At 34.9% G+C, this 16,475-nt stretch overlaps 1 protein-coding gene across 1 annotated transcript in view; it reads left to right on the top strand.

Annotated features, from left to right (window-relative positions):
- The window catches only part of LOC118742038, a 53,642-nt gene that overhangs the window by 22,939 nt on the left and 14,228 nt on the right, over window positions 1-16,475 (top strand). The window contains exon 3 of the mRNA XM_036474006.1: window positions 14,458-14,462. Within this exon, the coding sequence (XP_036329899.1) occupies window positions 14,458-14,462 (5 nt within the window). The remainder of the gene's footprint in view (window positions 1-14,457; window positions 14,463-16,475) is intronic.

Raw genomic sequence — 16,475 nt, 5'->3', positions numbered from 1 at the left:
GAATTTAATAATTAATATGCAAAAACCCAATGGGGTGCTCTGCTGCTGCAGTGACATGCATTCTGAGCTGAATATGCTAAAGCGCTACATATATGTATACGTAGTACGTGAAAAATTCGCGCATGCACTCAAAACCAAAGGCATTTGCCGCGCGCATGTAAAAAAATATTAAGTGGCAATTAAAGGAATTACGCTGCAGACGTGTAGTAATTGCTTTTAATCAGAGGTTATTTAAAGAGATTAATGTATATATTAAAGTGCAAGCGTAGATATATCGGTTCATTATAAGTATAAAATTTCAACATTACGCTGCGGAACTCATATTTTATGGTAAATATTTAAAAATTTTAAAATCTATTCAGTCTCGATATGAGGCTATGGGCGAAATCATACTAAAAGTATGTTGCTTTTAGAAACTCGATACTTTATACAAATACAAAGCATTATGTAACTTGGAGCTCGTTCTATATATTTTGTGTAGTTTACACACTAATTTACAGTTTTATGACTTTTAATAACCTCCGTTAAGCGGTCCTTCTTGCGTCGTAGTCTTAGTTATTGTTGGAGTTTTCGCTACCCGAAAGCTGTAAAGGTCATATACCAAGGTAACGCCCTAGGCTCGAGAGTTGCTTAGTCGAAAAAATATTATAGATAAAAACCAAAAATAAATAGAATCTTTACTTTAAAAAGAAGCCGTCCAATTAGATAGAAAAAATAATTTGTGTGCCACAAGACGGAAGTATACTCTTCTTGTGAAAAATGTTACATAGTTGCAACACAGTATTCTGTGCTATTTCAGTATATAGTTGGCCAGCGGGAAACAATATTAAACTTCCTTCTCTATTGCTTCAGTCTGTTGCCAGAGATCTTTCATTCAAAGTTAACTTTTCATTTTACAAAACCAGAGGCCTCAACCCTTAGAAAACCTTCTCTTCATAAATATTTGCACTGCAAAGTTCCAAGAGCTTTCATTTCAAGTGTAGTTATGTAGGTTATTCCGCCCTTTTCTCTTCCCTTGCGTTTGCAAGCGACCTTGTTTTCATTGTCGACCAATATCTAAGTGTTGAATCGAAGTACGCTTTCACTGGACGTTTAACATCCATGTCCAAGCTATCGGAAGCGTCGAATCTCAATGTATGCCAATATGTCTGCAAACTCCCACAGATGGTCATTCCACATTCCCCAAAACCCATCGTCTAGGCAATCCGGTCAATAGATTTTGTATATAATTATTATCTCAAAACCTCTCCAAGCCGGCTTAACTTTGTTCGGTATCGCTTACGTTTCTGTGCTATATAAGAGGTTTTTTAGTTTTTTTTTAGTTGAGCTCTGCTTTTAACCCTTTCTTACTCTAACATGGTCAAGGCACTTTCGTTCGCATAACAAAGTACTGCGGTTGGTTGCATACTCCCCGTAGTTCCGTAAGCTTTCTACATCATGCGAAAGCTCATATTTTTTTAGTGCCGATCATACCGAAAGGAATGGAGAACCCGTAGCTGCTCTATTGAGTTTTGCACCCATGCGAGTAATTAAGTAGCTTTTTCTTAATACCGTAAACCTTTGAGAAAGAATTACATGATCTCCGAACGCTTTTCATATTATCTGGAGGCTCTTTGTCTTGACCTTGTTCAGCGCAAAAATAACATCTTTTACCTCCTGCAGTTGGAGCATGTCCTAGTGTTGAAGCCGGCGTTGTCAATGTCATTAGCATTCGGTAGCAACTCGCTTGCACATGCCACCTGACAAAGAGTGGCCTTGTCTAAACCCTCGTTTTGCTCAAAGGGGTAGTTTCCAATTTTAACGGAAAAATTTTACATAGCCTAGGTTTTTGCGGATATACCAAATTTAGACATGAATTCTCGCCTTTGGAGTGTCAAATACAACTTTAAAATATACATAAAAATTAGTTTGCATCGATTTGCTAAACAATGATATTCATACAAAATGTACAAGGATTTTCACATCAAAAAAATAAAAAAATATTTGTACTGCTGCTTTGTCTGAGAACCGTCTTTCAAATTTTGTAAGTCATATTTTTTTCTGTGTAGTATGTAAAGAGATTTACAGCCCGATTCTGTGCACTTGATAAATTGAAAATCTTTATAATTTGTCAATTTTTTATTATTTATCAAGAATTGGTATTCTAGCACAGAAACCAAAAGCTCTTTTCTTTATAAATTATCAAGATGGAAAATGCTATTGACAAATTGAAATTTCATATGAATTGTATAAATTTTGTATATTAATAAATTTGTTTCTAGCAATTAAATACTCCATGTGTTGGCATTTGAACCTGCGATACACGGAATTATAGTCGACATCTCTACCTACTCGGCTACGGCAGTCAAAAGCTTTTTTGCTTTTAAAATCATATTTTTCATATGTGACAATGAAATCAGCTCCACTCATGTGGAAATCAGTTCCACTAATGTGGAAATCGTAGAGCTTTTTGTTTTATAAATATTGACACAGAATGCGAAGGAAGCTTTTTCTTGATAAAAATCTTGATAAAATTTCTTTACAAAAAATTTATCAAGAAAACACAGAATTGGGCGGTTAAATTGAGTTTCTTTATCCTAGTTTTTTAAAATATATTTATTATTTCTTCTTCTATGTATTGGTTTTCTTTGCTCCTCATGACCTTGCGCTGAACGCAGTTTCTCTCTTTTGGAAAATAAAAATTGTTCAGAAATCTGTTTTCCCCGCCCACACATCAAGGCAAGTTCATTAATTTCATCGCAAATGATTGAGTAAGCGATGGAAGTTTGAGACAAGAGGCAAACATATGTATGTACATTAGGGTGCAAAGAAAAAAGTTTAAAATGTTAAGCTCTCACCTCCCTGGAATTTTTCTAATGGAAAAAAGAAAAGAAATGGTTAAAAAAATATACTTAAAACTGCCTCAAAGCCCACGAAGTTATCCATTTATTTTATATGGGGAAAACACTGTTTCGTAGAAATGATAAAGATTTCTTGAAAATCAATATTTTTCTATCGAAAAACTCCTATTTCTCTTCAGGAGAATGCCAATAATAATAGCCAATTATTCCGTTAGCCATTTTTTATATTAACTATTTTTACAGGTCCCCCAAAAAACCCTCAGTATGAAATGGGGTACCCATATAAAATCGTTAGTATTAAAAAATGGTAAAATAAGAGAAACAGAGTTTACTGCTCGAAAATATCGATTTTCAAAAATTCTATACCATTTCTACGAAAAGTGTTTTTCGTATGCTTTGAGGCAGTTCGAAATATAATTTTTGTAAACAAAAATATACGGGTGTTCTTTTTTACATTTACAAAAATCCCAGGGGATATGAGCTTAACATTTTAACATTTTTCTTTACCACCCTAATTTATATACACACATATTTACATACACATGATTGCAACACTCTCCTTCAAGTGCCCTTAATTATGAAACCATCGGTTCATACATATTTACATAAAAAAACAACAAATTTTCATGTTTCTATAGAATTACAAATACACTTAAAACTCTCAAAGGCCTGTAATCGCAGCATGCTGAAGAAAACACCTTCGTATCGCTTTTGCTTCTGCGATTACTATCTGCAAGCGATTCTGCTGCTTCGAGTGTTTTTGAAATGAAATCTCTGGCACGTTAACAAGACATGCCAAATTTCTGCTTCATACTCGAGTACACCCCACACATATTTACTGCAAGCGACTTTCTCCATACACCTTGCCTCTCTCCTCGCTTCATTCTACACGCTCTTCGCTTTTTATCTTCACTACTCTATCTGACATGAAACGTTCAACCTTCGGATATGATTTATCATCGGCCCACAACAATGCTGTGCATTGCTCATAAATATTTTGTATGGATTGTTTTCATACTTGGCATTGTTTGTCAACAGGAAATGAACGATGCTCGAATTGACGGAGCGTGATTTTATTACTTTCACTGATATCTACTGATTTTATTTTCATGCATTTTTCTTGTCAACAATGTGCTTTGTTGTTTTCTGCATTTACTCGGCGAATATATTACATTTAGCTGTGTAGTACGTACATATGTACATTGTACTACCTTACGAATTCATTATGCATATCATACAATACATATTTATGTATATGCCCACTAGTTCATTCCAATTTAGAACAATGGCCATTTTGCGTTAATATTAAAAAAAAACACAACAATACCCTAGAATGTTCACTAGAATGCTACTTCCCTTTTGCGACCAATTTGTAATCATATAAATTAGCGGGCTAGGAAGAGCACCTGTTGTCCATGCCCTGTGTTCTTGGTGAAGGACCAAGCGTAGAAGCAGACTATCCTGATTTTAGAGATCTTACGATGCAAGTCAGGTAATTCTTCAAGCCAAAGGGGCTAAAGGAAACCAAGTAATACTGGTAAAAGCACAAAGGTCCGCTTATGAATTTAAAAAATAAAAAAAAGAAATGCTAAAACAAGCTAATGGCACAGCTTCTGTGGTAATTACACTGAGCCAAAAGCACAATGGTTTCAACCAAGTTATGGTTTGATTTTTTCATGGTTAATGAGCCAATTATGGGAAATGTGATTCAAGTTGAACATTTGAGAACGAAGTCGTATGTATGGCAGTGGCTAAACGTGCAAAGGTGCTTGCTGTTATTTGTTGCCCTGCAGCAGTACGAGTGCCGTCAGAGCAATACATAATTCTTATTTTTCTTCTATTTTTAGTTTTTCTTAATTACGAAAAAGCCTCTGTGAAGTGCAGAACCAAATCAAACGACGAAGAAAATTGATTCAAGTTGAACATTTGAAGGCAGATCAATAAAGCGGCCGTAGCTGAGTGTGCAGAGATGCTTGCTGTTATTTGCTAACATTCAGGAGATGCAGCTTGTTAAAATGATATGAAAAATGATTTTTTTTTTGTATCTCCGAAATATGAAAAAGCACCTGTGAAGTGCAGAACATAAACGTATTCAAACGGAAATTCCAAACAATCAAAAGCTTGGTTAATGGAAAGAAAAGTGTGGTTAATATTACCAAATCTTTGTTGAAAACATCGACCAAGGCATTGTTAATATTAATAAAAAATCACACTGACTCCTTTTCAAGTTTGAATTTTGTAACATTAACCAATTTTTGGTTGATTTTTTGCTCAGTGTAAGTTCTATACGCACATAAGTAGGAGTTCATCGGAGAACGCAGTGTTATGGAAATTTATATTTTTATATAGAAATTTATATTTTTAGGGTGGTCTAAAACTAATTCAGTCATCAATTATAAACCCAAAATATTTCAGCGAGTATACAAATTTCATTGCATGGCCCTTTATAATAAAGGAGGCAAATTCAGGATATTTACGCTGCTAATAAGGACTTTCATCTTATTTTTTGGCACCGTAACCGCTTAAGTGATTTTCGCCGAGAAATAACTCTTACTCTGCTGCCATAGCATGCCACTAGCGGAATACTTTGAATACTTTCAGAGCTGAAGCATTTGTATCCATTCGAACAATTTGGCCAAGCCAGCGAAGTCACTGTATTTTAATTCACTTCCCTATGTCTATATCGCTGTAAAGCTCATCGTTCCTTCGTATGCGGAGAGGACTTTGTTTCTCAGTTACCTACTTAGTTCAAAGTAGCTCATCGTTATTGCCATGTACGCTGTTTACTTGATACTTGGTGAAATGCATCTAGATGCTCTAGGAATATTTCTGCATCAAAAAGAAAATAAAAAAAGACAATGTCGCTTACGTTGTTTGGAATAAGAAGGGCATATTCAAAAATGTTGGTAATACTGATAACCGGCCACTACCTGCAGGTAACGCAGGCGTTAAAACTAGGTCCAGTGGAAGACAAAAAGTGAAATACCACTACAGAGTAGATATGTAGCGGAACTCATAATAGTTGCAAACTGGTTTACAATTTTTGAAGACCTTCCACTTCAAATACAGTAATCCCTGCAGGGATGCTTGCGTATTTGTATGTTACAGCACTACTCACACAACCACAAAAAAAAATGTTGTAAACGTTTGGTTTTTTTGTATAAATATTGAATTTGGCACTATCACTGACGCCACTCCGTTACGGAAGTTTTTATGCAAAGCAATGGATTTATTTTCAATCATTTTATGGTTGCGTTGATTTTTTAGCATTTACGACCAATCAATCATTCATTGAATTTTTGATTAATTTAGAATTCGTACGAATTCGATATAAAGGCAGAATATTTATAAAGGGTTTTATTTTGAGTAAGTCATTGCAAAGAAAAAGATATGGACAAAGAGAAAGATAAAACTAAAGAATGAGATATGTTAAGTTATGGTTTTATGTTATTTAATGTTATACTATGTTATGTTACGTTATGTTATGTTATATTATGTTATGGTATGCTATGCTATGTTACGTTATGTTATGGCATGCTATGATATGTTATGTAATGTTATATTATGTTTTATTATGCTCTGCTATGTTATGTTATGTTGTTCAACGCAGTTCCCCTCAACTCACCACAGCTCATTTCAAATCGCCGCACACCAGCTCTTCTTAGTTCACCTCAACTCACCTTAATTCACCTCACCCTAATTCTCCTCATTTCATCTCATCTTTAGTGGTTGAATTTCAACCGCTGGGCGAACACTAGTATAATTGAAATGACTTGTAGTATTAAAACTGATTTTGGATAACAATGTAGCAAATTTTATTAAATGTTATTGCATTTTAGAAAAAACAATCTTTATTTCTTAATAGAATTTAATGCTCCATAATTCTGATAGTTGCATGTTTCCGATCTACTGAACTTAGCATAACATAAGATAACATAAAACTGGGTTGACTGATTTTAGATTGATCAAATCCCAGATCCAGAAATTTATTTTATTTGTGAATTGATTTGAATGAGAAGTATTCTGTTGTTAATTAAAGTATCCTTACTAATAAGTTTTATAAATCCAAAAGTGGGCTTTTTACGCTTTCACGCTCTAACCACTAAACCGATCGTCATGAAATTTTGTGCACTGATGTCATTTAGTCCAGCTTAGCGCTTAGACAAGTAGGTGTGGCACCTGCCATACAAAAAGAATTTTTCCTACTACATACCTATGGAAGTATTTGTGATAGAGTACTGGTGAGCAGATAACGAAAGAAGTTTAAGAAGTTTGTATGTAGTCTGAAAATATTTTGAAGAGGGTTGCCACCTGTTTAAAAAATTAAATTCAACTTATTGTATAAGTTAAATGAATTCTTACATTGTTAAATTCAACTTGAATTACGGAAATTATTCAGAAAAAAGTGGCTTAAGAAGATTTTAGTTTGAAAGTATTTTGAGTATGGTTGCCACATGTTTAAAAAGTGTATTCAAATTAAATTATACGTAAGTTAAATTGTTAAACCAAAGAGGGATAACCAAACTTTAGTTTGAACATTTTGATTTTGTAGGTATTTGAAGAGGGTTGCCACCAAGTTATTTAATTAGTTAAATAAATTATTATAAAAAATGTATCTATCGATATAGTTTTGAAAAAGTTGCGTTTCTTGACTAAATGAAAATTTCTTTTATGCTGGGTTGTAATATGTTAAGTTTATTCGAAAAAAGTGCACCTATTGTAACACGCAGAAATTTCATACACTCAGCGAAGCGAGTGATGGTAAAGTAGTATGCTATAGTACATACGTACTATGTTCTTACATATGCTGCGTATTTCTGGCAGCCATGTCCCTTCTATGGCTTTTCACATCATTTGATAAAAGTTCCTCTGTTTCCATGCGTAAATTAACGTTTTTTCTGTATGAAGTAATGAATAAGTATTTTGAAAAACTGGCGCATTTATTATATCATTTAAAATCGTAATTAACAGAACACAGTTTTTCTTTTGCTACTTTTACCTCAGCCTTCGAACAAGTATATGCAGCTAAAAGTTTGCGATTAACCCTCTGCCTGCTGCCTGTCAGACCGCAGCATACCAATCTGCGTGCTCAACATAATTTATTCACTTAATTACCAGCTACGTAATTTATCAAAGCTAGTTTGGTACCCGTTTCTGTGCAGATGCAAAGTTGATACCACAAATGTCCCGCAAAAGCGGAGCCATTCGCTGCCGTAGATTCCGGAAAAGTTTTTGCTCACCACCTTTGCCACAGCAATGACACTGTGGAAGAAATAAAGTTATATTAAGTTACAGCTTGAAAGTAATAAGTTTATATGTATGAAATAAAAAATAATAAAAAATTAAAAAACGATAAAATTTCTAACCAAACTGTAAATTTTCAAGGTAACAATAAATTTTTAAAAACTTGGTACCGTTGTAGAGGCTACCTGAAAACTAATACTTTCTTAAGCCCAAAAATTTCTATTTATATACAAATATCAGGAATAATGTGTGGATGTGTGTGTGAGCTTTCGGTATATTAGAGGCATTACAAGCAAGGTATTAGAGAAACTTTTCGAATTATTTATTGTTGATACTTAGCGAAATAAAAACGTATGCAACTTCAATAAATACACAGAATGGATTCTCCATTCCTCTTCTGGGTAAAACTTTTTGTGAGTACTTGACACTCGAGTCATGTCTGCATTTGTCATATTTATTGCGAAGTCTGCATATTCATGGGCATATTCACATGATTACTTTGAATTCTACTAAATTTTCTTATACACTTTTAGTTTTTGCTTTCACTTATTGCACAAGTTACATACGATTAAAGTTTTAGGGATTTATGAAGAGAAGTGTAGATAAATATTCTAGTTGGATTACGTTTAGTGGCACATTGTGACGTACATCTGTGCATATTGAAAGTGTAAGCCAAAACTTAGGTCCTACGACTAGCAAACACGAATATACATACATATATACATATGTATGCATAGATGACTTCTCGTAGACACAAACTTCCCGTCAATCATCCTAAGTTTGATATAATTTCAATATGAGTGAGATACTTATTTACAGACGCTGTAAGCATTCCACCTATTTCGCATTCTTATGATGTGAATATCATTAAAACGGTGTCTTCGCTGAATATTTTGTTGCAGTAGTGGTTTCTTACTTTCAGAAATAGTATGTTTGTACGTGCGACTACATAAATGATGCCTATATCTACAAAAAAACATACTTTTTCATCCACAAAGCTACAATATACGTATGTTATTTGCTGCCAAAGGTTTTTTTTCAAAATTTAACCCAAAAATCAAAAAAAGCGTAATTAGCAAAATTTAATTAATGTTTAGAGATCATGCATTTTTTTCAAATATATCGCCCCAATTAAGTATTTTAGGGTATAAGAAATTATGGTATTCATAAAATATCCCAAGCTCTTGGGGCAAGACAAGTTAACTTAAATTAATGGCCGATTATGGTAAAAATATCACAATTACATTTTGTGTTAGCATATCCACTGTTTTAACTGTAAAAAATAGTTTTTAGACAAGCTTGGAGTTTCTTTAAATTACTTCCTAGTGCAAATTACAGTTTTTTCAAAGACTAAGATTTGTAGGAATTCATTCATTTTGAAATTAAATTTTTTTTATTGAAAAAGAGGCGATGGTGGTGCAGCGTATAAAAGAGGTCAGCTGTAAAACCTTAAAAAAAAACTTAACGTCCCAAAATTATTACGTTTTTGAAAGTTATAGTTTTTCTGTGAAAAATACAGTTCTTTTCCTGGGAAGTTGGTCGTTCTAAATTTACCAGCTTAAAAAATTACCTATTCGTCCTTGTAATTCCAAAAAAAATTTTTTTTTTTTAATTCTAAAGAAACTTTCTCTTTCGTTTTGTACCTATATTGTTATTCTACATTGCATTTTGGAATTAATCATATGTTTAAAAATTACACAAACAAATTATACTCACATTGACAATCAATACAAAATAAAATTACAACAAGCACATCATTTGGATAAACAGTACTAGTTCGCCTTGAAATCAGCTGATCCGGTAACACCACCTTATATAAATTCGCCTTGAAGCGGCTCTTGGAGTTTTCGAGAGGATTCTTCGAAAGATTTACGGGCCTTTACACGTAGGCGATGGCGAATACCGCAGACGATTTAACTATGAATTAAAAATCAGCGGCTCCGCTGGTCATGTCGTTCGAATGGACAGAAATGCTCCTGATCTGAAAGTATCCAATGCGGGTCGCGATGTTGGTAACGAAGAGGAAGGCCTCCTCTGCGTTGGAAAGACCAGGTGGAGAAGGACTTGCCTTCGCTTGGCATTTCCAATTGGTATAGGCGGTTACAGCGCCAATAAAGAAGAAGAAGAAAAGGTATATTTAACTTGGTTTGTCAAGCCCAAGGCGTATTCATATAAGGTGGTAGCGGCAGCCCAGATTCAAAAAAAGCACTAACAAATTATACGTACAATGACAATCAGGACAAAACAAATTTAAAACAACCACATTATTTTAACAATCACTAAAACCAAGGCGAATTTATACAAGGTTGTATTACTGGCGAATTTAGATTTTCGCTGCGGTCCTTCTCAATGTCAAAACGGTGTGTTTGTTGTAAACAAGGCGAATTCATATTACAACAAACACATCATTTTGACATTCAGAAGGTCCGCGGCGAAAATCTCAATTCTCCAGTAACACTACCTTGTATAAATTCGCCTTGGCTTGTGTGGTTTACTTCGCTCAAGGCGAATTTAATAAGGTGGTGTCACCGGCGAGTTTTTTTTTTTTAATAAAATCTGGCGACACTGGTTAGTGCTCACTCTAGTAACTTTTTTAAGTTTATATAAGTGCGAGCATTCCTTTTGGGTGCTACTAAAAAATTCATGCAGGGGGGAAAGAATTAGTTTCTCTTACAATGTTATCACTTTTCACTTTGGTTTGTAACCATATCGATGAAACAATTATTCCAGCGCTCGCCGAGCCGACTATCAACCCACTACTAGGAATGCAGTTTTCTGGTAAGACACAGTGCTCTGGGAATTAGCTTGATTTGGATGTCAGTAGAGGCGACCTAGAGAGAGCTTGGACATTCCAGATCTGCTTCTGTAAAACCATACGTAAGATTAGCGCCTCGTCACTCACGTCACTGTTAACAGTTACAATTTTGAAAAAAAGAAGAGGCTTTTAATTTTTGACAACCAGCAATTTCACTGATAATAACATCGGCCTTATAATTCGACAAGGAATTTTACTTTTAGGCTAAATAAGTAGACAATTGGGAAGTAAGTCACATTTTAGTAATGAAAGCATATGACGAGACGACTTTTGGAGTTATATTATCCGGAAGACTTATTAGCCAACCACCATTTCATAGATCTTCTGGCAAAATTCCAGGCGAAGCTGCAAATCTGCTGTACGTTCAATTTGTGTATGATTAGAATTTCATAAGGGAATAAATTCCAATTTTTGAACATAATTCTCTGCAGTGACTATCTGCTAATACCTATTTAAACAGATAAGCTCATTGTCGAAACTCTGAGATTTTCCTCTATGGCAGCAGCTACAGCAGCGATAGTTTCCTGCGCCCGAACTAAAGGGCTTCGATGGTAAGGCCTTCTTGCGTTTGACCAATGCTCGGAAAAATTGTTTACGAGCCTCAGTATAGTCCATCTGCTCGAAGGAGTGCCGTCAAACGTGCGCCTATATCATCTTTGTACCGAAACTACGGTCTACAATTCGTGATAGCGGCGGACAATCCAAATTCTTGAATCCGTGTCCCAATCCTCCATTTTCGTTAAACGTAAAGATCAGTCTATAAAATATAAAAAAATTTGAGCAGATTAATTATATAGAAAACAAGTTATTAATTATTTGTTTGGTAGCAGCTTTCAACAGCCACTTTGTATAAATAATATATTTGGCTGTTACAAACAACCCATATGCTCCTGAATGAAAAGCTAAATTAAGGTAAAATATTTTAACCCTTAATTGGCACTCGGGGCCAAGACCATTTCAAATTTAAAAAGGTCTTGAAGTACTTGGAGCACTTTCAGCCTCATTATAGCTTCCTCCCTCCCCGGGAGTTACGTCATTTAATCCCGACCAGAACGTCGGCGCGTACATAAGTGTGGCTGCTATCTTGAATGCTGACCGCATGCGATCACCAACGTAACATTGTTTGGCGCAAATTAATTATTTTTATTTAATTTTGAAGTTATACAATTTGTGTTCATTTAAGTTAACTATAATAAAGAACTTTTATATTTTTCATACTACCTACACACCTCCTTTTATTTATTTCTGACATTCCTTCTTTAACACTTTTATTTGGGTCACTCAATGCGACTAATTATGTGATTTTATTTGTGCGCCTAACTAAGGGTTACACCTTCTGTCAAGCTAATTTTGCACTTGTATCACTTTATAATTACACAAGTACTTTATAAGTCCATGTAAATAATTTTAATTGCATGGTTTGAAAATAATTGAAGTGAAGTAACTCGCATGCACAATAGTTCATTCAAAACACTTGATAAAATGTGTAAAGCCATAATTTGCGGCAAGCCAAAATCTCACACACGAAACATATTATTCAATTTATAAATATGTATGTATATTTTCGGCGTGGTATTCAAATTTCAAATTTATGCACATTGAATTTCAACACACGACTGAAGAGTTAAATTTGAGGCAGTTGCCTAAAAACAAGGACACATTTACAAAACCAGACACATTATGTACAGGTGTGTTGTAATTTACATACACATTCAAGAGGGAGAAAAAGGCGCAAAGTATGCCGAGTTGAGGCTGATATAGCAGCATTTTAAAAACCGGAAATTCAATTGGTAAAATTCCACGAAGTAAATATAGAGGAAATTATAAAAAAATAGAGTTAAAAATATATGACATGAGTTTATTTTAAAGCCAAAATTGTCACCATAAGTGATTCGCTATATAACCATATCACTCTCGGCATTGCGAATGCGGTCTACATGGCGCATGAGTAACGTGTCGTGCACAAATTGCATGCGATTTAAGTAATGACATCATAATGTACACAAATATAAATGTAAGCGTGGCAGTGTGAATATGAAATTGTTTTTGTGGATTTTAATTTGCTAGCAATAAATTTTCTGCAAAAGCGCTTGTCATTGTGGCTTGCTTTTCATTTCTGTTGCAGGCTTTTCGCTTTAATAGTCCATCATAAATCTAAACAAAAGAATTTATTGTTTTGTATTTTTTAAACTCAACCACTTTTGGCAGTTTTCCGCTTCAGCCAAACTTCTTTCTTGCCTTCAACACTGTTCTTGTGCCCAAATGTCAATGCCAAGAAAAAAACCCTAAGCTAAGATCACTGTCGACATGTCTCCTATGCGGTCTCGTTGCTGGTACCCTTTTAATATATTGGCGACGAAATTATTGTACATCTTTTGCAAAAAAAAAATAAAAATAAATATCAACAGACATCCAAAAACGTTGTACAAATTTGTAGAAATGCTGGATTGTTTTGCCAAACGTGCTGCTGCAGAAAGGCCATTACAGCAATTAGCAGCAGATGCTGAAAACTTTTTGCACGCCAATATTTTCTTTTTTTGCTATTGCCATTTATGTTGGCATGCATTTTCTGGCGCTTGTTCATTCTTGCTCATTTTACGCTTTTAGAGGAATACATTTTTTTGGCTCAAATGAAATAATTTTTATTTGCCAATAATATACTCGCACTTCAGATGGACGTCTAGGCGTCTAGATGATCAAAAGAAAGAAAGACAAGAAATGATTTGTTATGTCCAATGAAGCAGTATGTGTGTGTTTTTATTTAAACATTTTATTTATTGTGAATAAAGAGTGAAATAAAAATCGAATGCTCAACTCAATGCCGTCTTTAAGACTTGCCAATTTACAAATTTATTGTTTTTTTTCCACCCAAATTTATCGGAATATTTCCCTTTATTTGTTTACTTAAATTTGTATTATTTTTGTTTGTATAGTTTTTAAAATTTTAACCGATATGAAATTCTCTTTGTGCTTGCCCGTTTAAAAGTTAAATTTTTCAAACCAAACAAAAAAAAAACTTTTTTGCCAGACAAAACAACTGTGCTTGGTTAAGTAGCCAACTTGTTATGCTGAATATAAAGCCAAGATTTGGTCTGAATGCACCTGTGCGATTTCCATCCACAAAGAAATGTAGAAGTGGCATGCTCGTGATGAGGAACCCATACACTGACCGGTGCGAGATCGACAGCGAGGAGTAGCCGATTTCGAGGAGAATTGTTTCAAGCGTTGTCTGCGGCTGCCAAACAATGCTCGCACATTTCATGCTGAAGTCCTGGGCATATGGGAAGCCTTCGGGTACAAAATAAGAGTGCTACTAAGAAAAAAGCGGTGATTTCCTCAGACGTCCAGGTAGCACACCTAGCTATATAATCTCCTGATACCAAGTGTAAGCTAGTTCATGAATGCAAGATAAAACTACGCTCGGTGACTAAATCAATACCCAGCTCTCTTCTCTGGGTGCCTGTCATAAGAACCTAGAAGGCAACGACAGGGCAGACAGGAGTTTATGTTGAAAAACAAATATATTTTTTCTCAAAATTTTTGTGTTTTCTTTGTTAGGTCGGGTACTTCTGGGACCACCCCCGTACCCATTGGATCCCCGCTGATCTGTGTACATATTATTGACTAACCATGCGAAGCCTTTCACCCAAGTTGCTGTTTTTATAACAGCACAAAACAAAATCCCCAAGTGAGAAATTTCAAAGAATATTGTCGAACCTGCGTGGCAGACTCAATATATTCTGGTGATGTACCCTTCTAGGCCGAAATAGCACCTCTTCATTTCCCATTACTGTTCTTTCGAGGCTTTGGTCATTACTTTTCGCAACTGATTCTGTTTGATAAATAAGCCTTAACATTAGTTAAAATTTGGGCAGCAATACTGTCTCTATTAAATTTTCATTAGAAGACTATATCGGCTAAAACTCCAATTTTCTTCATGAGAAAAGAGAGAAGGTAAAAAGAAGCAGAAGATGTGCAATGCAAGTTACCGTCTCGGGACTAGTGGGAAGAGTTCTAATCGCTCTGGTGATACCTTTGTAGATCAATATTTGAGGTGTGGTAAGCCCAGACTATGAGGATTTCAATTCCATTTTCTTTCGTCGGTTAGGTGTAGCATACAGGAATTAGTTTGGCAACAGTTTTATACATCCAGCCGCTTGTTTTTGGTGTAGCAGATTCTGTACATGAAATTTGACTGAGTTCATAAAGGAACTGCACCTCTATATGTTGGTTTCTCGAGATTTTTTTCGTTAGGGATAGCACCAAAATACCTAACTTCTTTAGATAAATGTGTCTTCAGCATGTGCCCTCCCTTTTTATAGAGAAGGACGCTGATTTTTATGAACTTGCATTTATTTTACATCGACTGCATCACCTCACATCTAAGTTAAGCACAGAATTCAACCGCAACTAAAAACTTAATTTTCCCGATGGAAAAGACTCCGAACTTAATATCCTTCTGTTGTGTTCGCTCATAAACTGTCTTCGAGAGAGGTCTACTGCCAGATTACTGCAGCGAAGTAAACGCTGAGATATATGCATTTGACATGACGACATAGTGTAGGTAAGCAGTATAGCTCCATCTAACCGAATAGCAATCATTATTTTAAGTCAGGTAAGCACGGCTTGATAATTTTAGCCTGCAGTAAAACCAGAAGGTGCGAAAAGAAAATTCCTGGTCTTTACAATGTTGTTTTCATTCATAATTTCCATCACACATTACGTCGAGTGCTCACAAATTAACTGTGTGTATTGCCAGCCACAACAACTTGTACACCCAGTGACTTAGCTTTGAGCAACAAAATCCATGGCAAAAAATGGATATGGAGAAATAAAACAAACTAAAAAAATTTATTAGCAAAGAGTGTTAAGAAAATATGTGAGAAATTTTGCCTGAGCAAGCGGGTGGCTCTTAGCGCTGATAGCATAGGGAATAGCAAGTCGCAGAAGCTTGCACTGTGGCATTGAGTAAAAGAGATTAATTTGCAATTTGTATGCCACAGTGGCGCTGAGGTCGATGGCGCAATAAGGAACTACAACAGCAGCGCCAAGAATGAGGTAATGAAAAAAAAAGTATACGTGCTAATGTAAGCCTGACGTACCAATTTAATAACAAACAGAGAATAAAATTCGGCGGCTGCAAATAAAAACTGAAGTGCACAACATGCTTTCGTGTATAACATATAAACATACTTACATATGTATAAGCATAAGGTTATAAGTTGATTTCTATTTATGTATGTGCAGCTGCAAATTCTTTGCGAATTCAATTCCTTGTAATCCACAAATTTTGATTGCCCTGCGGCTGAGATTATGAAAATCTGATTGGAAAGTAAATTAACTTCGTTGTATTTTCCTCTGACATTTCGCAAAAACAAATCAGTTCTTTAGTAGCAGAGTGACGAAATGTCACTTTATATAACTTTCTTGAAAACTGATTTCTTTTTTTCTTTGACTTCTAAATTTCACCTTTCCAGCAAAAGCTTTGACTGCTTATTTTCTTTGAGTTGCTTTTCGGCATTTTTGCACCCGAAGGTTCAAGCTGCTTAAATTTTTTTTACAAGATGTGTTTATTT

This window comes from Rhagoletis pomonella, unplaced genomic scaffold, assembly GCF_013731165.1.
Source record: "Rhagoletis pomonella isolate Grant_MI unplaced genomic scaffold, Rhpom_1.0 Rhpom_scaffold_00006, whole genome shotgun sequence".
In the NCBI taxonomy this organism is placed as follows: domain Eukaryota; kingdom Metazoa; phylum Arthropoda; class Insecta; order Diptera; family Tephritidae; genus Rhagoletis; species Rhagoletis pomonella.
This window is presented reverse-complemented; position numbering and strand designations above follow the sequence as displayed.